General features: G+C 51.9%; 2 protein-coding genes across 9 annotated transcripts in view; one reads left to right on the top strand and one right to left on the bottom strand.

The window, feature by feature from the left end:
* UNKL (unk like zinc finger) overlaps window positions 1–10,472 on the top strand; it is a 44,046-nt gene extending 33,574 nt beyond the window's left edge. For 2 of the 7 annotated variants that reach the window (XM_060031445.1, XM_060031450.1), the window contains 5 exons: window positions 6,100–6,192; window positions 7,009–7,236; window positions 7,835–8,037; window positions 8,123–8,380; window positions 9,055–9,854. In XM_060031445.1, the coding sequence (XP_059887428.1) occupies window positions 6,100–6,192; window positions 7,009–7,236; window positions 7,835–8,037; window positions 8,123–8,380; window positions 9,055–9,210 (938 nt within the window). In that variant the 3' untranslated portion in view covers window positions 9,211–9,854. The other 5 variants (XM_060031451.1, XM_060031446.1, XM_060031448.1 and 2 more) reach the window with 5 other exon arrangements.
* Window positions 10,473–11,351: 879 nt separating this feature from the next.
* GNPTG (N-acetylglucosamine-1-phosphate transferase subunit gamma) lies at window positions 11,352–26,157 on the bottom strand. Of its 2 annotated transcripts, none has more exons than XM_060031452.1 (11): window positions 26,042–26,157; window positions 25,856–25,913; window positions 25,704–25,771; window positions 22,204–22,282; window positions 12,678–12,761; window positions 12,503–12,596; window positions 12,321–12,435; window positions 12,154–12,236; window positions 11,943–12,074; window positions 11,785–11,866; window positions 11,352–11,690 (listed from the first exon to the last, which is right to left on the bottom strand). In XM_060031452.1, the coding sequence occupies exons 1-11, from the start codon at window positions 26,091–26,093 to the stop codon at window positions 11,593–11,595; spliced, it is 945 nt and encodes a 314-aa protein (XP_059887435.1). In that variant the 5' UTR covers window positions 26,094–26,157; the 3' UTR covers window positions 11,352–11,592. The 2 variants fall into 2 exon arrangements, with proteins under 2 accessions (XP_059887435.1, XP_059887436.1); XM_060031453.1 differs by lacking the exon at window positions 22,204–22,282 and adding an exon at window positions 12,828–12,882.
* Window positions 26,158–26,172: the final 15 nt, after the last annotated feature.

Below are 26,172 nucleotides of genomic sequence, written 5' to 3'. Positions count from 1 at the left end.
GGGTAGGAGCAACCGGCAGGCGGCAGGGCTCGGGACTTGCCGCGGAGACCCCACTTTAATCCGAGCAAAGCAGCCCGGCCCCGCGATGGTTTTCGCACAACCTGGGTCCGGGGTCCCGGCACGCCGCCTCGCAGCGCCGGGAGGGGCAGGTGCTGGTAAGAGGAGGTGAGGGGCGGGGCAGCCTACGGCTTGCGTCACCAGGGTGGGACGGAGTATGTCGGGGGCGGGGGCATCCCGAGGTTTGCGTCACCGGGGCGGGGCAAGTCGGGGGCGGGGCGATCTAACATTTGCGTCACCAGGGGCGGGGCCGGCGCGGGCCGGGCGGGGCGAGGGCCGTGTTTGAATCGGCAGCGGCGGCGGCGGCGGCAGCAGCAGCAGCAGCGCGGGGCGCCGGACGCCGGGACGGTGAGTCAGCATCGTCAGTCCCGCGCCGTCAGGGTGCGGGTCGTCGTTACCCGGAGCTTCAGATAGAGCGGTGCGCCAACTCCCTGTGCTAGGTGCGCCTTCCCTTCTCCCCAGGTGGGCCAACTCCCGTCTCTCCAGGTGGGCCAAATCCGCTCCCATGTGAGGTGCGTCTCCCCCTCCTCCCCTCCCCCAGATCTTTCCCCTCCCCTCCCGGTGCTCCTCTTACCGGTCTGCGGTACCCGCGCCCCGGGCCAGGTGTGACAGCCAGGGGTTGGTACCAAGGTCTTCGGGGTTGCGGAATGAGGCGAATACAAACATCCCCCCTTTAGGAACCTGCTCTGCAGAGGCGCCCGCTGCTTCCCTGCGTGGGCGCCAGCCGCGGGCTTCTCCAGGGAAGCCTGCATCGCCTAGCGGAAGGGGGTCTCTCGCTCCCCGAGGACGGAAGGGGGTCTCTCGCTCCCCGAGGAGGACGGGGTTCCTGCCTTGTCCTGCTGCGAATCGAATCGCCGCCTGCACTGTCGGAAACTCAGACCAGCAGTGAGCGGGTTTGCCAGGTGCTTCTCCATCCTCTAGTTAGGGGAAGGACAGACCGCCAGGGGGCATCCTGCCCCCTCCCCGTGGGTGCAGGGGAGCACCCCCACGTCAGGGGTTCCCCATTCTGGCCTCTAATTCGAGCACTGACTGTGTGCATTGTTCCCGTGTGTCCCATGGTCCTGGGGACCTGGGCACCTCTTGAATGTGCTGTGTCACGTCGGGAACCGAGCTTTGCCAGGGCCATTACTCAGCAGCTTTCAGCTAATTGCTTGTTAACATCTGGGCGGTTACTGGTACTTTGGCAAGGCGGGCTCCGGGTCACATGGCACAGTTTACCTAACTGGGTTCACATAGATTTTGAGTGTTGTCAGTTCTTCCTTTAAGAGAACATCTCAGAAGACCTGGGTCTGATCTTAGGGAACAGTGGGGTGTGTAATAGGATAAGAGACATAGTGCTGGTGAAAAAGTGGGCCAGGACACCTCCTGGGAACGCCAGTAACCGCCGCCACCCCCCAACCCCCACCTCCGCAACACAGGCTGTGGTTTGTCGGGTGAGATTTGGCCCCTATTGTGCCCTGCCTGCACCTGAGCGGGGCAGGGCAACAGAGGTGCCCCTTTATGCTGAGTCATTGGGTGGGGGTGGGGGAGTGGGATGAGATAAATCACTTCAAGGTAAGAAAAGGCTCCTGCACACAGTTTATTTCCATCCATCCGTCCATCCCTTCCTTCATTTTATGTGCCTTTGTTATTAAAAAAATGTTTCTGGAACTCTGCCAGCTTTGAAGCAGACCACCCCTAACCTGATCCCACCACTCCAGGTGTGAAGGGCTAAGTCCATGTTGTCAGGTCCTCCTGACCAGCATGTCCAGGACAGGAGCTCAGGACCCCAGGCAGAGCAGATGTGCCAGGCCAGCACAGGGAGCGTGGGTGGTGGTGGCAGGTCAGGCGTGTAGTGGGTGGGTCAGGGTGCTTGCTGTCAGCGGGTGAGTCTGCACATCAGCCAGCAGTGGTCCAGGCCTGGGCTGGACCGCACAGTCCAGGTGACATGCAGGGATGGAGCAGGGGGTGATTCTGAGAAGGGTTTTGGAGTCTGGGCAGGAGTTTTCTCAGGACTAGTGAGGCTAATGGAAGCTGTGGCAGGCTGTAGCCCACAGCAGTGTCATGGCTTAAAAGACAAAGGAGGAGCCATTGCTGGGGTGGGGAGGGGCAGGGTGGGAAAGGGTCCTGCTGGGGGAGTGTGGACTGGCTCGCCAAGGGGTACATCCTTTCTGGGAGGCAGGACTCAGGACACGAAGAGGTTGTCATCACAGAAAGGTTACTCCTGGGACAGAGCAGGTCGGGGTGAAGGGGCAGCCTGCAGAGATGGCTAGAGCTGGGAGCCCTAACTGGTGTGGGTCAGAGGAGGAGGAGTTGAGGGCTCCTCTGGGCTTCTGCTCAGCATGTGGGCCCAGGTGCACCAGCTCAAAGGAGGCACCTGTGTGCGGTTTGATAAGGAGCCAATGCTGCAGTGGGGCCACTCCTGCTAGGAGGAGGCAGTGTGGCCATGCTGGGGGACGGCTGGGGCGTCTGCAGATGAGCACTGCAGAAGTCACCTGTGTCCGGGTGTGGACCAGGCACAGGAGGGGCTGCCGGGCTCCCATGGAGGGTGGCAGGGCCAGGATGTGGCCCCAGGCAGGGGAGGAAAGAGGGACAGGGCCACCTTTGACCGGAGGGGTTTGGGGGTACAGTGCAGGGCTGGAAGGCAAGGCTGGGGTGACAGTTTAAAGAGTGAGCTGGAAACTGGGGACAGCAAGAAGGAGGGGGTCACCCGACTAGGGGCAGAGTTGGGTGAGGGGCTACAGGGCCTGTGGTCATGTCCTGGGGAGCAGGTGGGAGCCAGAGGCTGTACCCTCTGTGTGGAGTTCACATTAACAGGAGACAGGTCTGTCTGTGGAGGAGTCCTGACAGGTCTGGGCCCCTAGGTCTGCGGGAGGCACCCGTTCGAGCACCACAGCACAGCCTGGAGAGGACAGGTCGGTGTGTGTGTGGGGGGGTGTTTCCAGGTGGTCTCGATTGTTGTGAGTTACATTATGTGCTCCCCAAAAGATATGCCTCCGCTGTAAACTCTCCGCCCCTGTACTTGGGAGTGTGACCTTATTTAGAAACAAGTCTTTGCAGGGAATTCCCTGGTGGTCCAGTGGTTAGGACTCCACGCTTTCACTGCCACGGGCCTGGGTTAAATCCCTGGTTGGGGAACTAAGATCCTGCAAGCTGTGCGGTGCTGCCAAAAAAAAGAAACAAGTCTCTGCAGATGTAATTAAGGTAAAATGAGGCCATTAGGATGGGCCCTAATTTGATATGACTGGTGTTCTTATAAGAAGGAAATTTGGACACACAAACACAGGGGAGGGAAGACCACATGAGGACAGAGGCAGAGGTAGGGCTGGTGTGTCCACAAGCCAAGGAATGCCAAGGATTGCCAGCAGAAGAGGCAGGAGGGAGAGTCCCTGGAGCCTCAGAGGGAGCCCAGCCCTGTGCACCTTGACCTCAGCCTCTGGCCCCAGAGTGGATTTGCATGAGTAGAATTGTGTTGCTGGAGGCCACCTGGTATGTGGTGCTTGGTTTTGGCGGCTCCCGGACACGAATGGCCCTGCGTGCTTCTAGATGTCGGGAGGCATCCTGGGGAGCAGGAGGCACTTGCTGCAAAGAAGCGTTGAGAAGCAGGGCCTGGAGGGGGCACCCACAGAGGGGAGTGGAGCCCCCAGGAGGAAAGGGGGACTGTGCAGGCCAGAGGCGGGTGCTGCCCCCACGGTCCCAGCCCCGCTGTCTCCCTGAGGGGCTCGGGTTGGTCTTTTCTTCCTGTCACCACTCTTGCATCAGGCCACCTTCTAGTCGCCTCCATCCTTGGATGTGGGCATCGGGTGCGTCACATGAAACTGTTGGCGGGGCTGGTCCAGCTGTGCAGGCGCTATTGTCACAGTTGGGACAGCGCTGTGAGCAGCGCTTCACGTCTTCCTGCCGCTGCCCCAGGACTGAGGAGCTTGGGGTGCTGCCAGCCCAGGGCCTGCATTGATGTCCACAGCGTCCGGTGTCACAGGCTCAGCTCCTTTGGCCTCCTCACACCCCAGAGCAGAGGTGGAAACTCCAGGGGCCCTGGCCCGGTTGCCACCCTGTGTTCACCAGCCCTTCAAATAGTTCTTCCTGCAGTGCCGTACAGTCGGGGGATCCCTCTGGGCCGAGGGAGCCTGTGCCCCATTCCGTGCTCCTGGCTGTCGTTGCCAGTGGGGCCAGGACCAGGTCGTGTCTGCAGGTGGCGGGGATGAAACAGGGAAGGAAACAGACGCGGGGCCCCCTCGTCCGCCTTCCCGGGTGCGCATGGTAGCCTTGCCCTGGGGCAGAAGCTGCGCTGGGACCCCAGTGGGCCGCTAAGCGCTGGCATCGGGTGGGAGCCCTCCCCGTGGTTGGCTCAGTGGTCCCCATGGGGGCCAGGCAGGGAAGGGATGGGGCTGCCCATTAGGCTGGACCCCAAGTCTGCTCTGCATGTGTCTGGCTCCTGACTCCTCAGAAGTCACACGTCTCCTGCCCCGTTTTTCCCCCCTGAGTGTGGTAGAGGGTCTTTCATTTGAAAGGCAGCAGCCCCCTCCCTGGGCGTGGGTCTCTCTGTTCCAGAGCCACAGTCTCATCCCCTTGCCCTCTTTTTTTTTTTTTTTAATAAATTTATCTGTTTATCTATTTATTTTTGGCTGTGTTGGGTCTTCGTTGCTGCCGTGGCCTTTCTCTAGTTGTGGCGAGTGGGGGCTTCTCATTGCGGTGGCTTCTCTTGTTGCGGAGCATGGGCTCTAGGTGCATGGGCTTCAGTAGTCGTGGCGTGTGGCCTTCAGTAGTTGTGGCTCGCGGGCTCTAGAGTGCAGGCTCAGTAGTTGTGGTGCACAGGCTTAGTTGCTCCGCGGCATGTGGGATCTTCCCAGACCAGGGATTGAACCCGTGTCCCCTGCATTTGCAGGCGGATTCTTAACCACTGTGCCGCCAGGGAAGTCCCCACCTTGCCCTCTTGACTCTTGGATCAAATGCGGCCACCCCAGCCTCCCGGCTCCTCCTTCCTCTGCTCCTGGGGGTCTGGCTGAGCCCCAGGGGGTGGGGGGGCGTAGTCAGAGCTGAGCTTCCTCCTCTCTGGGGTGGGTCTGACTTGATGCTGCTCATTGGGTTGGACACTGTCCAGGGACTCTGACACTTGGCACCAGGCAGCTGGGGGAGGGGCAGAGGTGGGAGGCTGACCCAGAGCAGGCAGTTCTGACGAGGGTCCCCATGGTCCACCCCTGGGCTGGGGGCGTTGAGTGCCTTTGTGGCCTCTTGAAATGGGACTTGGTGCATCTGACCAGGCGTCATGGGGCACTGAGGGGCCCTGCGGCCAGCAGGGGGCATGGGACTGAGCCACACAGGAGAGGCTCACCTGCCTCCTGGAAGGGGTGCTTTGGGAGAGCAGACCCCAGAGGGGGGTTGGGGAGAAAGGTTCTGAGGTGGCAGAGCTCCTTGTGTGCTGTGCCTTCGATGTCACCATGGTTTGCTGCGGACCTGCCTGTGACTTTGTGCTGGGGAGGTCTCTCTGGCCCCACGCTGTGTCCCAGGAGCTCCTGCAGCCCCTCCCCTCGGTTCCCAGTCCACAACTTCCCTGAGTCGACCCTGTGGGGCTGTGGGAACTTCGGGGGTTGGCAGGCCTGATCTTGGCCACCCCAAGACAGCTTCCTGCTTGGTGTCAGGTCCCCAGGGTACAGGACCCCAGGAGGGAGTGTCAGGTGGGCTCAGCGCCGAGGGGGCCATGTTCCATTCCCCTGTCCCTTTAACAGACAGGCCTGGGGGGCACCGAGGGCTGCAGCAGAACACCCAGCTCAGTGCCCCAGGGGAGAATGGATGTGGGTCTCTGCTGTGACCTGGCTGAGGAGGTCAGCGCAGGTGCCACCTGAGTCGTCCGTGAGCCGCTTTCCCCTGGACGTGGCCGTCCTGGAATTTTCTTTACTAGTCAAGCATGTTTATTTGGTTAGATTTTACCAAATGATTAGAAGTTGAGTCAGTGAGATGAGGGCTGTGTTGCTGAGGCTAGTAGATTGGCCCCAAGCCCAGACGGGTCCCCTCCGCCACGAGAGCCTGGCTTTCCCCTGCGATGACGCCGGTTCTGTCCTGCAGGATCCTCCTTAGACCTTCACCTTGGTGACATCAGCCTCGTGCCCCCAGATAAGGACCTGGAGGAGCACGACAGCCGTGACCTCGGACCCACAGGTAGTGCCTGCACCCGGTGCTTTCCAGGGCCTTCTGTTGTGGCTCTAAGGTGGGAGGGGTCCTGTCTCCATCCCTGCACCCCCCACCCTGAGGTCCCTGCAGAGGTGGGGGTCAGGGCTTTGTGGCCCTTCTGAGATGTTTAACCACTGCATTGGCATGAAGACAAATGTGTTAACATTAGATACTGAATCATTCTGTTTGACCTAAAAGTTTATCTTTCTTCTTCTGTTACTTTTTTAAAGATTTATTTATTATTTATTCAATTAATTTATTTTTGGCTGTGTCAGGTGTTAGTTGAGGCATGCGGGATATTTCGTTGCGGCGCACAGGCTTCTCTCTAGTTGTGGCATGTGGGTTTTCCCTCTCTAGTTGTGGTGCATGGGCTCTGTAGTTTGCGGCATGGAGGCTCTCTAATTGAGGTGCCCGGGCTCAGTAATTGTGGCGCGAGGGCTTAGTTGCCCTGAGGCATGTGGGATCTTAGTACCCTGACCAGGGATCCAACCCTCGTCTCCTGCATTGTAAGGTAGATTCTTTACCACTGGACCACCAAGGAAATCCCTCTTCTATTATTAAAAGAAACCATTTCTGGGGGGCCCAAAAAGTACTGGGACCACCATGCCCATGGACAGGTCGGCCGGGCAGGGCCTAGTGTCTGAGCAGTGAGGGGTGCAGCCACACCTCTCTGGGTGGGGGTCCCCCCAGCACCCCCACCCCCGGTGTCCACCCGCTCCATCAGCTCGGAGCGGTGCTGGGGGATTCCTGGGGCAGAGGATCTTGCTCCACCCCTCGCTAACCCGGCCCCTCCGCCCCACGCAGGTCAGCGGTCGCTGGGGGGCTCGGCGCCCGTGGCCATCCCAGGCTGCCTGCCCCGCTCCCCGTCCCTGCAGTCCTCGTCGTCCCTGTCCGCCTCCCCACTCGGCTCCTTCTCCCAGTCCCTGTCGGGGCCGCTCGTCTCCTCAGCCATGACGCCCCCCCAGCAGCCTCAAGCCCTCAAGTCGGAGCCCCGAGCGCTGGGCCCCCCAGCCCCGTCCTACAACTCCTTCGGTGAGCGGGGCTCTTGGGGCTCCAGGTGCGGGAGGCGGCCACAGTGTGGCCCATCCCATCCCCGTGTCTGCTGCTCGGCGCAAGGTGCCCTGGGCAGGGGGCCTGGGGTTTGCACCTGAACCTCTGTGGGGGTGTCATTGTGCCTGGGACCCCGAGCCGCTCTCGTGACACCACCACGGCGAGACCTGTCTCACCTGCAGGCTGCGGGGGTGTGATATCGCCAGAGACCAAGCGCAGAACCAGACAGATTTGCAAAAACAGGAAACTTGATTTAAATTTCTTTCCTTGAGAAATGTTATGCGATCTGTTTTGTTTTAAAAGAGTTGATATTTTAAAGTATCTGTTTTAATTTCTAATGAAACATGGATGTCAATGGATGTCGCCCATGCAAACAAAAACCCTTTGGGGTCCTCCAGATTCTAAGTGCGTAAAGGGTTCTGGGACAAGAGTCTGAGCACTGCTGCCTCCAGGATGCAGCCACAGAAACGGATTTGTTTCCTTTTCTGGTGGAGAGATTGGGGTCCCCAGAGCTTGCTGGGGAGATGCTTGTGAGGTCCCAGCACAAAAGCAGGCTGACATCCGGCTCCTCCACACTCAGGCTTGAATGGCGTCCCCGGCAGCATCTGGGACTTTGTCTCTGGCAGCTTCTCTCCCAGCCCGTCACCCATCCTGAATGCTGGCCCCACGGCCCCTTCAGGCGCGAGTCCAAACAGTGCCGAGCTGGCGCGGGTCAGGCGGCAGCTGGAGGAGGCCAAGAGGAAGATCCGGCAGTGGGAGGAGTCCTGGCAACAGGTGAAGCAGGTGAGCCTGGGAAGGGGCCGCCGCGCAGGTGAGACAGGCGTGTGTGGCGGCTGCCGGCCCCGTCACTGCAGCCCCTGGGTTTCAGGCCTGTGACGCGTGGCAGCGGGAGGCCAAGGAGGCCAAGGAGCGGGCGCTCGCAGCCGACAGCGCCCGGCAGCTGGCGCTGCAGAAGAAGGATGAGGTGGAGGCCCAGTTCCGACGGCTGCAGGAGGAGCTGGAGGGCCGGGGCTTGGCCTCCATGCTCCCCGGGCTGCGCGGCTGTGGTGACATCAGCGCCATCCCCCTGCCGAAGCTGCATTCGCTGCAGAGTCAGCTGCGCCTCGATTTGGAAGCAGTGGATGGGGTGAGTCCGGGTCTCGTTTTCAAGGCACTGGAGGGGGTGCATGGAGGTGGTGGGGAGCCGGCCGAGCAGCTTCCGTCCACTCCCACCTTCGCCTCCTCTTGGAGGCCATGCCCTCGTGGACAGGGGCCATGTCGCCTCACGCGGCTGGAGGTCTGGTGGTGTTTGGGGCACCTCCCTGTGTCACCCTCCAGGGTCCCTGGTCACCCCCTTGCCTGGTGTAGCGTGAAAGCCGCTGCCCTCAGCTTAGTTGGAAAATCCTTCCACACCCGGGCATTTTGTTAGAACTTGGGGCATTGGGAAGGCTCCACAACTCTGCCTCTCAAACACTGTCCCCTCCCTGGCTCACGGCCCAGGCCGTTGGGATGCACACCTCGCATCCATCTCCAAGGCGCCATCATCCAGGTTTTGGCTGCTGTCGGCCGGAGGCTGGGTCCCAAGTTGGGGTCCATCCTGACCTGGCCCCTCCGTGTGGCCACCTGCCTGGCTACTCTTCCCACACCACGTGGTGGCTCTGGCCCCGGGAGCCCGTCCCCACCCAAGGGTCTTCTGGTGAAGCCTCTCCCACCCCATCTTTTTGTTCCTGGGTGGCCCCCAGCAGGGGAGTCCACCCCACCCTGACCCTGGGCCCGGCCTGGGTGGGGGCGGGGTACCCCCTGACTGCGTCTCCCCCGCAGGTGATCTTCCAGCTGCAAGCGAAGCAGTGCGGGGTGTGCGGGGAGCGGGCCCGCAGCGCTGTCCTGCGGCCCTGCCAGCATCGTGTGCTCTGCGAGCCGTGCGCAGCCAGCGCACCCGAGTGCCCCTACTGCGCGGGCCAGCCCCTGCCCTGGTGACGGCCGCCTTGTCGCCCGCCTCCTGGTGCCACCGACGTCGGGACCCCAGCCCCAAACAGACCACCCACGGTCTCGTACTCTCCTCACAGACCCTGAAGGCCGTGTGGGGGGCTCGGCGGGCAGGGTGACTCTGCGGGGTTTGTGGTCCTGACGCCACTGTGACCGGATCCTGGGAGTTCACATCCCGAGAAGCACTTTGTAGACGGAAGAGTTTAGGCAGACGTTCCGAGTTGCTATAAGCTGCTTTGAGGTTCATGTTTTTAATATGCGATAATATGAAGCTTTATACGTGTACTGTGAACAGAGTATTTCCTATCGGTCTATTGTTAATCCATAGTACGGTAAACACATTAGGTTTCATATCTGAAATTAGTACTTATGAAGTGAGCATTTATCTAGTAGTGAGAAATGCCTAGGATTTTTACAGTTTCCAAATTAAGTGCAAACTAATAGTATTTATAGCAGAGTGATTATTGAGAGACACATATACATGTAGATGTTTTTAATTTTATGAAGGGAACTCATTTCCTGAACACGTGCACATTAACTGGAGCGTCAGTGACAGCGCCCTGCGCCTGCGGCCTCCCGCTCAAGTGCCTGCGCCTAGGAAAGCCAAGGAGCTGCGTGCTGTCCTTTCTCCCCTGGACTTGGTCAGCGCGGTGACAGTGAGCAGGGCAGTGGGGTGGGAGACCCGACGGGGCGGGCGTCATACTGACTGTGCAGAGCCATGTGGTGCTCCCCCTTCCCAGAGCTTGCTGGCAGGCATCCTGGCTGGAGCCTCTCTCCACCCATGTGGGAGACCCTAGCCAGCCTCCAGGGCGACACTGCACTGGATCTGTTTGTGCAGGTGTTATGTTCGAGGGACCATGGGGTTGGGGAGGACCCGGCCGCCGTGCGGGGGCAGGGTGGCAGAAAGGCTGCTGGGAACGGGTCAGATTTTAGTGCCGGCTTCAGTCTTTTCTGTCTGCATTGGGTCACTTTCCCTAGGAATCTGGGAGGAAGTAAAACCTGTCTGTAGTTGACCCAGACTTTGCTCGTGGCAGATCCAGATTGGCTTGAGAATCTTCCCAGAGTCTGCCGCCAGGTGCGGAGCAGGGGCTGGGCCCTGGCCCGGAAGGGACAGGATGCCCCCTGCTTGGGGCTGTGCCAAAGACTTTATATAGCATTTTTTAAGTGCAAGGTGACTAGGTAAAAATTTTTATCAGTGACCAAATTAGAATGTATTTACTATAGTGAGAAGTTTAAGATCTTTTTTTTTTTTTTTAACATAAGGCAAACTGATAGGAAAGCTGTCATTTTTTAAGGTGGGTCCATGGCATCGTGCAGCTCGCCCGCTGCTAAAGGTAACTATATGACTTGGTTGTAGTGAATCTACTTTGTTTCTAATTATACTGATAATGATTTAGTAGCTCTTAGAAATTACGTATATTTTGTGCTACTGTTATCACTGTTTAAAATTCTTTATTTTATTAATATTTATGCACTTGTTTCCCATTTCAGGCCTTTGGTCTTTTGGGGGGAAAATAGGACGTTTGTTATTGACATCTAGCCTAGATATTTTCAAATTATAAGCAAGAACAATTAAGCTTTAGGTGTATTTATAAGCTATTCCGGTCAGTTCTTTCTGTGGGGTTCGGGGTGGGGGTTGGAGGCGCCCCCTCCCAGGCACTCGCTGGCTCTGAGGACAGGTGTGTGGTGGGAGGACCAAAGAACCACCCAGAGTGGAGCTCCCGGGGCTACCTCGGGGCCCTCCCACCCCTGCTGCCTGTCTGCGGTGGCCCTGGTGTTCTGAGGGGCCACCCATGCTGGGCTCAGCCAGGCTCGGCGTCTCAGGGTGTCACCGCCCCGCAGTCAGGTGATGAAGGGGGGCACTGGGTGTAGCAGCTGAAGCTGCGTGGTGCTCGGCGAGGCCGTTCTTGTTGCCGAATCTGTCAGCTCCTGAGTGTTCAGTATTAGCGGTGATGTTACATTGTCACACCATTTGTGTAACTGTGGTCAGCAGAAGACCACGACTCAGTGTGGATGCTTCATGTGGATTAATTTATGGAAGCCCCAATCTGTATGTCTGTTTTGAGTATTTAGAGGAGAATGTTATTGGAATGGAATTTTCTTAACCCAGAAGGTAGTATTTATAATGCATAATCATTTACTTGTAGTGAATTGTTTAAAGTTAACACTTGTTCAAATTTTTTTACACTATAGCATTTATGCAATGGTTTACAGAATTCATGGAATTATTTTTATCAGTAGGGAAATTAATTAAAACTTTGAATCTTTATTTTGTCTGCATCTTTGCACACAACCCCGAGAGCCTGCTGGCACAGAAGGAACAGGAAGGTGTCCTCTGGCTGTGACCTGTCACCCTGCTCCTCCTGCCCCAGATCACAGGGTGTTCCCACGCAGTCCAGGGTCACCTCGTAGCAGCTCTGCTGTCTTGTCCGTGGGTGTCCTGGGACCCAAGTGCTCAGAGCTGGAAGTTTCTGCCAAAACACCAGGCGGCAGGAGGTCAGGACCTGACCTACAGGGCGGCAGGTCCCAAGGTGGGCTTAGCCACAACCCCTGGGCACAACTGACCTGCAGGCTTCACGTAGGGGAGGCCGTGCTGGGTCAGTATGCTTTTAAGTCTTTTCATCTCCTTTGACAGGGCTTTATGAGCCTAGAACAGGAGTTGAAATGGAGCAGTCAGGCCCTTGGTGGGAGGCCGGTCCCAGGCCTGGGAGCGCCGTCTGTACCTCGTTACAGCTCTCCAGCGTCTGAAACACCAGGCCCTTGGCACCTCCTTCCTGCTGCACCGATTCACTTTGTTTTGGGGTCTTTAAATAACCAGCATCCTCAAAAATCGCCCTGAGTGACTTCTCGTAGCCCTGCAGGTGGAGGACGAGGAGGGAGCACTACTGCAGCTGCACTGCTCCCTGCCCAGGCGGTGCCCGCCCTGTCGCTCACCTGGGATGTGATCAGCTCATCCGCCAGGTCCTGCTCCAGCCGATCCCACCTCAGCTGCAGGGCCGTGGGCAGGGCCGGGTACACTGAGAATCCAACAGAAACCAGACTAAGCAGAGCCCCTCTGCCCCCCACGTCCCCCAGTGCCCCCTGCCGGCCCCGGCGCCCACCTAACAAGGAGTGGGGGTGGCAGACGAGGGGCGTCTCGAACGTCAGTGCGTAGACACAGGTGCTTGGCTCAGACACGTGGGCCAACCGGTTGGTTTTGCCACAGGTGAGCTCCACCTGGTGGGAAACCTTGGTGAGCGGGTGGGGGGAGCAGGCCCCAATCCCACCCTCCCGCCCAGCCCACCTTGCTCTGCCGGCTCCGGGAGTGGCAGGAGTCACCGTCCCTCATCCACATGCCCCTGAAGGTGTTGTTGGCGATTTCCCACTCGTGCCAGATGCTGGGGAGGAGCAGAGTGGGTGAGGCTGGGTGGGGTGGACAATGGGCAGGTGGAGCCGCAGCCACCCCCAGCGCCGCTCACCCGAGGATCCCACTGTAGGCGTTCCAGCGGAAGGTCTGCTCGTGCTGCGTCACGTTATGGAACGGGCAGAGCTCGTACTTGTACCTGGGGGCACAGCGCTGTCAGGGGGCGTCCCAGGCCCTGGCCACGCCTGCCCCTGCCCTCACTCACGTGGACTCCACCAGGCTGAAGCACTTGCCAGAAAGTCTGGAGAGATGCACGGGCCCTGGAAGGGGAGAGCACGGCCCGCTGAGTGCAGTGCAAAGAGCAGGCGTGCAGAAAGCCACAGAACCAGGGCCATTTAGGAAAAGATCCAGTAGTTTAAACTTTAAAACTGGAGCAAAAGAGTTGGGGCAACATCAGCAAAGTACCAGACTAGGAAGCTCCAAGCTCATATCCCTGTGAAAACAGCAAGTGAACCACTACAAACCAGCTGAGCTAACCCAGTTCTGCAAATCAGGTCTACAGCAACCAAGTGAGCACAACGCAGCAAAGCCACCACCCCAGCGTGGTTGTGAGGAGCAGGCTGACCTCACCTGCAACATCCCAGCCTAGCTGGGGGCTGCCGGGAGGACTGGTCTCTGTTTTGCCCAACTCAGATCACCAGGAAGGAAAGGGAGCTGCTCACGAGGGCTGCAGCAGGGCAAGGGGTTATGGCTGGACACACACAACAGGCCATCCAGGACCTGAGGAGGAGCTGGGGTGAGACTCTTGGAGAACCAAAGACAACCAGGAGCAGCGTGCACACAGCTGCCCCTAGACTCCGAACACACCCAGCCTGGTGGTGAAGGCCGCCCCAGCATGGGGCCAGGCTGCAAAGGAACTGCAGCCTCTTCAAAGGAAAACCCAACAGAACCACCTGGGAGAAGCCCAGACACTGGACTGATAGAAGACTTCAGTTAAACAAATGTCTGAAATATGCTTAAGGACCTGGAGGGAAACACAAAGAACTAAAGTCTATCAGGCAAATGACATGTAGGCAGAGAGACGAACAGTATCGAAAGGAACCAAAAAAATCTGGAGCTGAAAAATACAACTGAAATAAATCCACAAAAGGGGTTAACAGATTTTGAGCAGAGAAAAGAACCAGTGAAGAGATGGCAGGACACACAGTGGGAGTCCCTGAAGGAAGAGAGGGGCAGAGAGAGTATCTGAGGAAATGACTCTCCCAACTTGACAAAACACATGAATCTACACATCCAAGCAGCTCACTGAACTCCAAGTACAATAAACTCAGACAGACCCACACCAAGACACAGAAGAAAACTGTCAAAAACCAAGTCCAGAGCAGCAAGGAGTGACTCATCACATCAAGGGATCCTTAATAAGACTACCCGCCCATTTCTCTGCCACACTTCAGAGGCCAGAAAGCTGTGGGATGGCAGAAAAAACTGTCGACTGAGGAGTCTACATCCAGGAAACTATCCTCCAAAAATGAGGGCAAAATCAAGACACTCCCAGATAAACAAAAGGTGAGGGATTTCGTTACCACGAGGCCTGCCCTGGAGAGAGTCCTTCCAGTAAAGGCAAATACACTGGCAAACCCAAAGCAGTATGTGATTCTGATCTGCAAACTACAGGGTTTAAAAAGATGCATAAAAATAATTACAAATCTACATTTAAAGAGGTAATTTCTGAAATCAATAACAAAGTTGGGGGAGGGACAGAGCTGTACAGGAGAAGTCTTTGAATTTATACCAATTTCAATCATGTACAAATTAGACTTAACAGCTTTATGATCGTATGTAATCCCCTGGCAACCGTAGAGGAAATAGCTACACAGACTAATACACAAAAGTAAAAAGGACGTCAAAACATGTCACTTAGAAGTAAGTCAACAAAAAGGAATGGAGGGAATGAGACAAAAAAACTATAAGACAAATTTTGCCGTTTTGTTTCCTCTAAATCCTTCCTTATCAATGACTACTTTAAATGTAAACAGGTTAAACTCTCCCATTCAAAAGGCACAGATTGGCCAAATGGGTAAAAAAAATGTGATCCAACTATATATACTGTTTGTAAGAGACGCATTTAAGATCAAAGACACAAGCAGGCTGAAAGTGAAAGGATGGAAAAAGATACGCAAATAATGAGAGAAAGCAGGAATGGCCACACTAACATCAGACAAAATAGACTATCAGGGACTTCCCTTGCTGGTCCAGTGGTTAGGAATCCGCCTTCCAAAGTATTTGCAAAAATCACATTTGCAAAGTATTTGCAAATCACATTTCTAACAAGGGTAATATCCAAAACATATAAAGAACTCCTATTAACAACAACAGCAACGCCCCAAACAACCCAATTAAAAAATGGGCCAAGGATTACTAGACATTTTCCTGAAGAAGTGAAAAATAAGTAAATACAAATAAAATCCACAATGAGATATCACCTCACATCCATTAGGATGGCTACTATCCAACAACAACAACAACAACAACACAGAAAAGAATAAATGTTGGTTAGGATGTGGAGAAATTGAAACCTTTGTGCGCTGCTGGCGGGAATGTAAAACGGTGCAGCGCTGTTGAAAACAGTTTGGTGGTTCCTCATAAAGCTTAAACGTAGATTTATATGATACAGCAAATCGACTCCTGGGTATGTGAGCTGAAAGCAGGAACTCAGATGCTGCACACCCATGTTCAGATCAGCATTATTCACAGTAACCAAAAAGTAAAAACAACCCAAGTGTACACTGATAGATGAATAAGCAGAATGTAGTATATATGTGCAATGGAATATTATTCAGCCTTAAAAAGGAAGGAAATCCTGCCACATAAATGAACCTTCAAGATATTATGCTAAGTGAAACACGCCAGTCACAAAAGGACAAGAATTATATGATTCCACTTACGTGAGGTACTTAGTTCATTCGAGCTGCTATAACAAAATACCACTGGGTAATTTTACAACTACAGAAGTTTATTTTTCACAGTTCTGTGGGGGTTTGAAGCCCAAGATCAGGGCACCAGCACAGTCGCGTTCTAGTTCACAGAGGGTGCCTTCTCACTGTGTCTTCACATGGTAGAAGGGACTAGGGATCTCTGGAGCCTCTTTCTATTATAAGGGCATCAATCCCATTATTGAGGGCTCCACTCTCATGACTTAAGCACCTTCCAAAGACCTCAACTCCTAACACCATCATCTTTTTCAGTTACGATTTCAACCTGTGAATTTCAACCTGTGTACACACAGTGACCACAGCAGGGATCTAGAGTCATTAAATTCATAGAGACAGAAAGTAGAATGTCGGGGGCCAGAGGCTGGGAGGGGTGGGGAGTTGTTTAATGGGGACAGAGGTTCAGTTTGGGAAGATGAAAAAGTTCTGGGGATGATAGAGGTGATGTTTGCCCAACAATATGGATGTGTTTAATAACTGAACATCTAATAATGGTTAAAATGGTAATTTTTATGTATATTTTACCACAGTAAAAAGAGGGTAATTCATATTTTCTTATACTAGCAAAAAGAAACACCAGAAGACTAAACATAAAATAACAACAAACAGAATCAAGGCAGTATGGGACTTCCCTGGTGGTACAGTAGTTAAGAATCCACCTGCCAGTGCAGGGGCCACAGGTTCGATCCCTGGTCTGGGAAGATCCCACATGCCTCGGAGCAACTAAGCCCATGCACCACAACTACTGAGCCTGCATGCCTAGAGCCCATGCTCCGCAACAAGAGAAGCCACTGCCATGAGAAGCCCGCGCACCGCAACAAAGAGTAGCCCCCGCTCGCTGCAACTAGAGAACGCCCACGTGCAGCAACGAAGACCCAATGCAGCCAGGTAAATAAATACATACATACATACAAAGAATCAAGGCAGTATGGCACTGGCATAAAAACAGGGAGTCCAGAAATAAAGCCACACATATACAGTCAATTAATTTACAACAAAGGAGCCAAGGATATACAATGAGGAAAGTATAATCTCTTCAATAAACGGTGCTGGTTAAACTGGACCACTATCTTACACCATACACAAAAATTTAAGTTGAATGTAAGACCAGAAACTATGAAACTCCTAGAAGAAAACATAGGTGATAAGCTCTTTGACATCAGTCTCAGTGATGATTTTCAAAATCTGACTCCACAAACAAAAGCAAAAATAAACAAATGGGACAATATCTTACTACAAAGATCTGCACAGCCAAGGAAACCATCAACAAAATGAAAGGCAACCTACTGAATGGGATAAAACATCTAGCAAATCATATACATAAGGGGCTAATATCCAAAATGTATAAAGAACTCACACAATAGCAAAAAAACAAACAATCCAGTTAAAAAATGGGCAGAGCGTCTGAATAGACATTTTTCCAAAGAAGACAAATGACCAACAGGCACATGAAAAGATGCTCAACGTCATTAATCATCAGGGAAATGCAAATCAAAACCACAATGAGATATCACCTCACACCTATCGGAACAGCCACTATAAAAAAGACAAGTGTTGGCAAGGATGTGGAGAAAAGGAAAACTTGCACACTGTTGGTAGGAATGGAAATTGGTGTGGCCACTATGGAAAACAGGATGGAGGTTCCCACCAAAATTAAATATAGAACTACCATATAATCCAGCAATTCCACTTCTGGGTATTTATCCAAAGAAAACAAAATCACTAACTTGGAAAGATATCTCCACCCCCCTGTTCACAGCAGCATTATTTACAATAGTCAAGATATGGAAACTACCTAAGTGTCCACTGATGGATAAAGAAGGTGGAGTATACATATACAACAGAGTATTATTCAGCCGTAAAACAAGAAATTGCCATCTGCAACACGGATGGACCTTTAGGGCATTATCCTAAGTGAAATATGTCAGAGAAAGACAAATACGTTATGATCTCACTTATGTGGAAAACAAAACACCAAGCTTATAGATACAAAGAACAGATCAGTGTTTGCCAGAAGCAGGGGATTGGGGGGGACACAAAGTGAGTGAAATGGTCAAAAGATATAAACTTCCAGTAATAAATAAGTCCTGAGGATATAATGTACAGCACAGTGACTACAGTTAATAATATTGAATTGCGTATCTGAAAGTTGCTAAGAAAGTATATCTTTTTTTTAAATTGAAGTATAGTCGATTTACAATGTTGTGCTCAATTTCTGCTGTACAGCAAAGTGATTCATTTATACATATATATATATTCTTTTCCATTATGCTTTATCATAGGCTATTGAATATAGTTCTCCGTGCTACACAGTAGGACCCTGTTGTTTATCCGTTCTATATATAAAAGCTTACATCTGCTAACCCCGAACTCCCACTCCATTTCTCCCCCAACACCCCCCCCCTTAGCAACCACAACTCTGTTCTCTATGTCTGAGTCTGTTTCTGTTGTGTAGATATGTTCATTTGTGTCATATTTAGATTCCACATATAAGTGATATCATATGGTATTTGTCTTTCCCTTTCTGGCTTAACTTCACTTAGTATGATAATCTCTAGTTGCATCCACGTCGCTACAAATGGCATTATTTCGTTCTTTTTTTTATAGCTGAGTAGTATTCCATTGTATATATGTACCACATCTTAAGAAAGTAAATCTTAAACGTCCTATCCAAAGAAGACATACAGATGGCCAAGAAGCACATGAAAAGCTGCTCAACATCACTAATTATTAGAGAAATGCAAATCAAAACTACAATGAGATATCACCTCACACCAGTCAGAATGGGCATCATCAGAAAATCTACAAATGCTGGAGAGGGTGTGGAGAAAAGGGAACCCTCTTGCACCGTTGGTGGGAATGTACACTGATACAGCCACTATGGAGAACAGTATGGAGATTTCTTAAAAAACTAAAAATAGAATTACCATATGACCCAGCAATCTTACTACTGGGCATATACCCAGAGAAAACCATAATTCAAAAAGGCACATGCACCCCAATGTTCACTGCAGCACTGTTTACAATAGCCAGGTCATGGAAGCAACCTAAATGTTCCATCGACAGACGAATGGATAAAGAAGATGTGGTGCATACATACAATGGAACATTACTCAGCCATAAAAAGGAACGAAATTGGGTCATTTGTAGAGCCGTGGATGGACCTAGAGACAATCATAGGGTGAAACAAGTCAAAAAAACAAATATCGTATATTAACGCATATATGTGGAATCTAGAAAAATGGTTACAGATTAACTGGTTTGCAAGGCAAAAATAGAGACACACAGCTTCCCTGGTGGCGCAGTGGATAGGAATCTGCCTGCCAGTGCAGGGGACACAGGTTCGATCCCTGGTCCGGGAGGATCCCACACGCCACAGAGCAACTAGGCCCGTGCACCATGACTGCTGAGCCTGCACTCTGGAGCCCGTGAGCCACAGCTACTGAAGCCTGCATGTCTAGAGCTCTGCAACGGGAGAGGCCACCGCAATGAGGGGCCCATGCACCACAACGAGGAGTGGCCCCCGCTCGCCGCAGCTGGAGAGGGCCCACACACAGCAACGAAGACCCAACACAGCCGAAAATAAATAAATTTAAAAAAAAAGAGAGAGACACAGATGTAGAGAACATATGGACACCAAGGGGGGAAAGCGGGGTTGGGGTGTGGGCGGTGGTGGTGGGATGAAGTGGGAGATTGGGATTGACATGTATACACTAATATGTATAAAATAAGTAATAAAAACCTGCTGTATAAAAAAATTTTTTTTTACATCTTAAACGTCTTCATCACAAGAAGAAAAAAAGGTTTTGGTAACTGTGTGGTGTCAGAGAATAACTAGACTTATTCCCATCATTTTGCAAAATATACAAACAGTGAATCATTATGTTGTATACCTGAAACTAATATGTCAATTATACCTTAAAACAAACAAACAAACAAACAAAACAGCAAATGGCCCTGGACAGGGAGCACAAGGCAGGAAGGAGAGCTCAGGGCGTATCTGTCCTAAGGTTTACATGTGAACCACGTAGGCATGCTAATGTGCTCAAAGGTAAAATAAAAGGATGACATTAAAGCCCCTACAGCTGAAATCAAAGCAAACGAACCGAACTATACACAGTAACGTCACTTCACCGGAAGAAGAATCACTCTCAGTGACTTAAGAACAAGTACTGTTAATGAGTTAACAGCAGTAATGCCATATTAGTTTTCAGGCCATTATATATGTGCTGTAGAATAGAGCAAATGACCATGTGACGATACCAGGTATCAGAAGCCACAGCCACTAACATGGGACCAAGTCTCCTACAGATCCCCCTGTAGAGAATGTCTTAAGGCCTGAGGCTGTGGAGGGGACTGAGGGGCGGCGGGGGGCGGGGGGGGGGTGGCGGCGTGGTGCGGCGGGGCCGGCTTGGAAGAAGAGGGCACTGATTCCTGTGGGTTCCCGCCTGGGGCAGGCAATGGCATAACCCGCCCCAGTCTCTGGCCATAGGATCTGGGACAGAGGGAGCCTACCCAGCAGCTGGAAGGCGTGGGGTGGTATCAAAAAGGACAGCGGGGGTGGAGGGAGGGAAGCCTGCCCAGCTCTCTGGCTGAGCCCTGCATGCATGAACCACCAAGCAGGGAGGTCGGTCCTGGGTGAGCTCTGCCCAGCCAGCTGCCTCAGCACACCACATTCTCCCAAGGGAGAGCCGGGCCAAGGGTGTATCCAAAAGTATTAGACATAAAAGCAGGCAAATGCGACCCACCCCCGAGAGAACAGGCAAACATGGGAGACTGACCCCAACAAACACAGATGATGTTGGAAGTAGAAGAGGATTTTAAAGCAGCTATTGCAACTATGTTCCAGGGTGTAAAGTAAAACATGGTAATAAAGAGATAGGGAATCTCAGCAGATAAATAGAAATTAGAAAAAGAACAGAAAGTCTAGAAATTAAAAAAGTCAGAAATAATTAGCAATTTAAATCCAGCAATATATAAAACATATGTATTCACTGTGCCCAAGTGGAGCTTACTCCAAGAACACAGTGTTGGCTCAACATTCAAAAACCAATGCTACCCACTATGTAAACAGCCTAAATGAGAAAACCCATCATCCTCTTGATAGGTTTAAAAAAAGCATTTGACAGAACCCAATACCCATTCGTGGTGAAAGCTCAGCGACCAGGAACAGCAGGGAAGGTCCTCCACCTGAGAAAGGGCTACAAATGCCCCTCTGCAGACCCTGAACTGAAGGTGGGAGACCGAGGCCAGGTGGGGGGGAAGCCTCTCCCCACTGCTCTCCCGAAATTGGAGGCCCAGCCAGGGTGAAGGCACACAACTGCACTCCAGCTAATAGATGAAGAAACATTAAACACCACGGGAATGCAATGAACAAAATCCAGAATGTGGGAAACAAGAGACCCAGTTTCCTCAATAAATTGCAAGAAAATGGAGGGCATCTATAGATTCAAGGAAACTGAAGCACACGTGTCAAGCACACACAACACACAGACCTTTCATACTGACTCAGACAAACCAACCACCTATTAAAAATTATGAGACTGGGGCTTGCCCGGTGGCGCAGTGGTTGAGAATCCGCCTGCCAATGCAGGGGACATGGGTTCAATCCCTGGTCCGGGAAGATCCCACATGCCACGGAGCAACTAAGCTCGTGTGCCACAACTAATAAGCCTGTGCTCTAGAGCCCGTGAGCCACAAATACTGAGCCTGCATGCCGCAACTACTGAAGCCCACACGCCTAGAGCCCGTGCTCCACAACGAGAAAAGCCACTGCAATGAGAAGCCCGCGCACCGCAAAGAAGAGTAGCCCCTGCTCGCCGCAACTAGAGAAAGCTCGCGCACAGCAATGAAGACCCAACACAGCCAAAAATAAATAAATAAAATAAATAAATTTATATTAAAAAATTATGAGACAGTATTAGCAACATACAGAAGCACAGAGGGGATTTTTGTTGCTTGATACTGTGGCTATGCCCTTGAAGAGACACATACCAAAATATTTACAAATGAAATAAGTTGTGGGAAATTTGTTTCAAAGTAACTGCAGTGGCAGGGTGAGGGTCGGGGCTGGGTGAGGGTGCCTGGTGCCTCACATACCCTTTCTCCACTTATGCATGTGCTTGAAATTGTAACACACTATTTTTTTTTAAGTTAAGGAAAAAACAAAAGTAAAAATATGTATGGCAAGCACTAAAACTGAACATAAGCAGAAACGTTATGGATCCAACTGCAAGTCAAATTGATGACAGAGAAAACAATGACCTGGTGAAGGCTGGACCACAGTGCCCTGCTGTCCATCTTTGGCTGGATACACTCCAAAATAAACTGCAAGAAAACCTCACTCGTTTCATGGTTAGTAGTAATATTGCTATTTTAAATCTGAAACTATTTTATGTAAATTATAGGGAAAACCCAGTAAATATATTTATGTGACTAAAGAACCCAGCTTTTTAGTGTTAGGGGAAAAGACAGGAGCAGAAAATAAAGGGGAGGGCTTCCCTGGTGGCGCAGTGGTTAAGAATCCGCCTGCCAATGCAGGGGACATGGGTTCAAGCCCTGTTCTGGGAAGATCCCACATGCTGCCAAGCAACTAAGCCCGTGAGCCACAACTATTGAGCCCGCATGCCACAACTACTGAAGCCCACGTGCCTAGAGCCCATGCTCCGCAACAAGAGAAGCCACCGCAATGAGAAGCCTGCGCACCGCAACGAAGAGTAGCTCGCCACAACTAGAGAAAGCCCACGCACAGCAGTGAAGACCCAATGCAGCCAAAATAAATAAAGTATTTAAAAAAGTAAAAAAAAAAAAAGAATGGGGAAAATAAAAACCCTGTAATACTGCATTTCAATTTGAAACTTAAAATCACATAGGTTTCATCTATTCTTCCAGCACAAATACATCTATGTGTGTGTATGTGTGTGCATGCTTTTTACCTTGAAATAATCATAAACTTACAACCGCAGTACATCACCAAAACTAGGAAACTGGCGTTGGCACAATACAACTAACTAGACTACAAACCGTACTCGGATTTCAGTTTTTGTATGTGTTCAGCAATAAGAAAAAGCTACTGATACATGCAACAACACAGATGAATCCCAAAAACATGATGCTGAGGAAGACTCCAGACATGGAAGTGTATGCTGACTTGCTCAGCTGAAATCCAAGCACGGATGACACTATTCTAAAGCAATAGAAGCCAGAGAGTGATGGGGTGGGGTATTTAAAAGGGACACATAGGAATCTTCTGGGTGATGGAAGTGTTCTCAGTTTTGTTTGAGGGTGGTGATTACATGCATGTGCTCAATTTACAAACTTTATCAAACTGAACATATCAATTTTACCTCAATAAAAATAGGGTTTGAGGGACTTCCCTGGTGGCGCAGTGGTTAAGAATCCGCCTGTCAATGCAGGGGACACAGGTTCAATCCCTGGTCCAGGAAGATCCCACATGTCGCAAAGCAACTAAGCCCGTGCGCCATAACTACCGAGCCTGCGCCTTCACTCTAGAGCCCACGAGCCACAACTACTGAAGCCCGTGCACCTAGAGCCCGTGCTCCGCAACAAGAGAAGCCACCGCAGTGAGAAGCCCACACACTGCAACAAAGAGTAGCCCCCGCTCACCACAACTAGAGAAAGCCCATGCAGAGCAACGAAGACCCATCGCAGCCAAAAATAAATTTAAAAAAATAAAAAAATAGGGTTTGAATCTGAGCCAGAAAGTGATGGGTGGGGGGATTTAAAAGGGACACGTAGGCATCTTCTGGGTGGTGGAAATGTTCTCAGTCTTGTTTGGGGGTGGTGATTACATTCATGTGCTCAATTTACAAACTTTATCAAACTGAACATGTCAATTATACCTCAATAAAAATAGGGTTTAAATCTGAGCCAATAATGATGTTCAAAAAGGAGAGAGAAAGAAAGCGGGGGAAAAGGAACACTCCTCTTTACCAGAGACCACCAGCCAACAATAAATGCAGAAGGCATGAGAGAAGCAGAGTTCTGCACTCCTCTACCCCATCAGACTGAAGCAGGAGGCCACCGGGGGCAGCATGTCCACTCAGCACCAAAGGAGTGCTCACGGACGGCACGCTGAGGGCAGAGAAACCTGCCTCCCACAGCTAGACCCTGGCAGCACTCAGCCGCAGTCGACTGCAGCCCTCTGACATGATGCCTACCTACAAAGTATTTGTGCCCAAACTGCTTAACCTGACTGTAATCAAGCTTCCAGGCCATTTACAGAATATACTGGGGAAAGCAGAACAAGCTAATGACCTCACAAACCAGACAGATCTGGTCAAACATCCTGTAAGACAACTGGCCCGGCACACAACCCCTTGACTGATTCCCGTGTGGGGTGGGTCCTGGGACAGCTGTAGAAGGCATTCCTGAGACAACAGGGAAATGTGGATGTGAATTGGTTATATTATAGAATTTCTGCTAACTTGGGGAGTGGGAGATCCATACTGTGAATATTTAGGAATAGAACGTCATGATGTCTGTAGCTGACTTTCAAATGGTTCAGCAAAATGAAAGTTCACTTTTTTCAAAGTGAAAACGAGAAGATAAAGCAAGCATGGCAAAATGTCAACTCTTGTACTGAGGTGGAGAGTATGCTGCTGTGCACAGCCACATTCCTCCATTTTTCTATTCAATATTTTCACAGTAAAAAGCTGGAATCGATTTGTTTAGTGTGAAAGCTCACAGCTGTACCCTCTATCTCTGATCTCACCGTACCCCTGCGGCCAATGCCTCTGGCCCTGGCATCCTTGCTCAAAGCCTTTATTTGGCCACTCCTTTTGCTAGACCACTCTTCCCCAGATATTCACATCCCTTACTCCTGTTCCCCTTCAACTTTTGAACAAAATTTCACTTCTCAGTCTTTTCCTGAACCCATTTAAAACAGCAGTCCTCAAAACAACCCCCCCAAACACTCACTCTTCAATGCTTTCCATACCTACAGAGTGTTTTTCACCATCAAGCATTTCACATTTTACCTACTTTTTTGTTTATGGCCTATCTACCCCCCCCACTTAAACTGTCAACTCCATGAGCACACTGTATGTTTTTTTCATTTCTACATCCCCAGCACAGACACACCCTGACATGTGGTAGTATTCAAGAAAAAAAGATCTTGGGACTTCCCTTGTGGTGCAGTGGTTAAGAATCTGCCTGCCGATGCAGGGGACACAGGTTCGAGCTCTTGTCCGGGAAGACCCCACATGCCGTGGAGCAAATAAGCCTGTGTGCCACAACTACTGAGCCCGCGTGCCACAACTAACTGAAGCCCGCGCTCCTAGAGCCTGTGCTCCGCAACAAGAGAAGCCACTGCAATGAGAAGCCTGCACACCACAACTAAGAGTAGACCCCAATTGCCACAACTAAAGGAAGTCCGCACACAGCAACGAAGACCCAACACAGCCAAAAAAAAAATTCTTGGATTTTTGTTTGTTATATTTAATACTCATTTAACAACCCAGCAGTTCCACTTCTTAGATCCTGTCTCAGGAAACCACTCACAGAAGGGTAGAAGGCGGCAGTCCCTGGAGGGATGTTCTCCTCAGCAATGTTTCTAGTGACCAAAAACCATAAACAACACTTTGCTGGACAACAAAAGAATGCAGAGCCATCCTATGGAATACCAAACACCAAGTGAAAACAGTGAAGACCCACATCCACCGTGAAGAAACACCGTGAGCAACAACAGCAAATGAGCACACCTGTATAGTAGTACTGCTCAAAAAAAGGCAAACATCACAAAAATAATTTACACAAACACACACACAAAACTACACGTTTTTTCTTGTAAAAGCATAAAAAACGTTTGGAAAAACAAACACCGAACTGTAACAAAAATCAACTCTAGCGAAAAAAATTAAGGACTATATCCGGGATAACTACTCAACTTGGTACAATCACAGTCTGGAATGTTACCGCGCACTTAAAAATAATTTTAGAATTATTGACAAACGACAACATGACCCTCCAGGCCCTAACTTTCAGGGCCCCTCATCCGTGGCCTCCCTCCCTCCCTGCCCCCCTGGAGCAGGCTCCCGAGAGCTGACGCGCACCACCGGTCGGGAAGCCAGGCCAGCTCCCTGCTCCCTCCCAGGCCCCCAGCACGCCCGCGGCCAGGGCCCCGAACTCACCAGACACGGGAGAAGGATCCCTCCTGGGCTGGAGGCGACTGGTCTGGGGCAGGAACGGGTTGTTGAGCCTGAGACAAGCGACACAGTCAGGGGGAACCGGGCACGGACCGCCGCGGGAACCCCCCGCCGCCGCTCCCCGCGACGCCGCTCACCCGAACGTGTTGGGCTCCTCCACCACCTTCATCTTGGCGGCACCTGCGGGCGCGGGCCCTACGGGGAACACGCAGTGAGGAGGCGGGCGTGCGGCAGGGGTGCGGGGACGGGGAGGAGGGGGCTCCGGGACGCAGGGGCCTGGGCATGGGTGGAGGGGCGCGGGCGTCGGCAGCCCGGACACTAACCGCGCGCTGCGAGCCCCAGCAGCAGCACGAAACGCGCCAACCTTGCCACCATCTCGCGCCGCCGCCGCCGCCGCCGCCGCGCGTGGTCACGTGAGCGCCCTTATCACATGAACGCCGGAACCGGATGTGGC

Source organism: Delphinus delphis, chromosome 15 (assembly GCF_949987515.2).
Source record: "Delphinus delphis chromosome 15, mDelDel1.2, whole genome shotgun sequence".
NCBI lineage: Eukaryota > Metazoa > Chordata > Mammalia > Artiodactyla > Delphinidae > Delphinus > Delphinus delphis.
The sequence above is the reverse complement of the archived record's forward strand: the minus strand, read 5'-3'. Positions and strand labels throughout refer to the sequence as shown.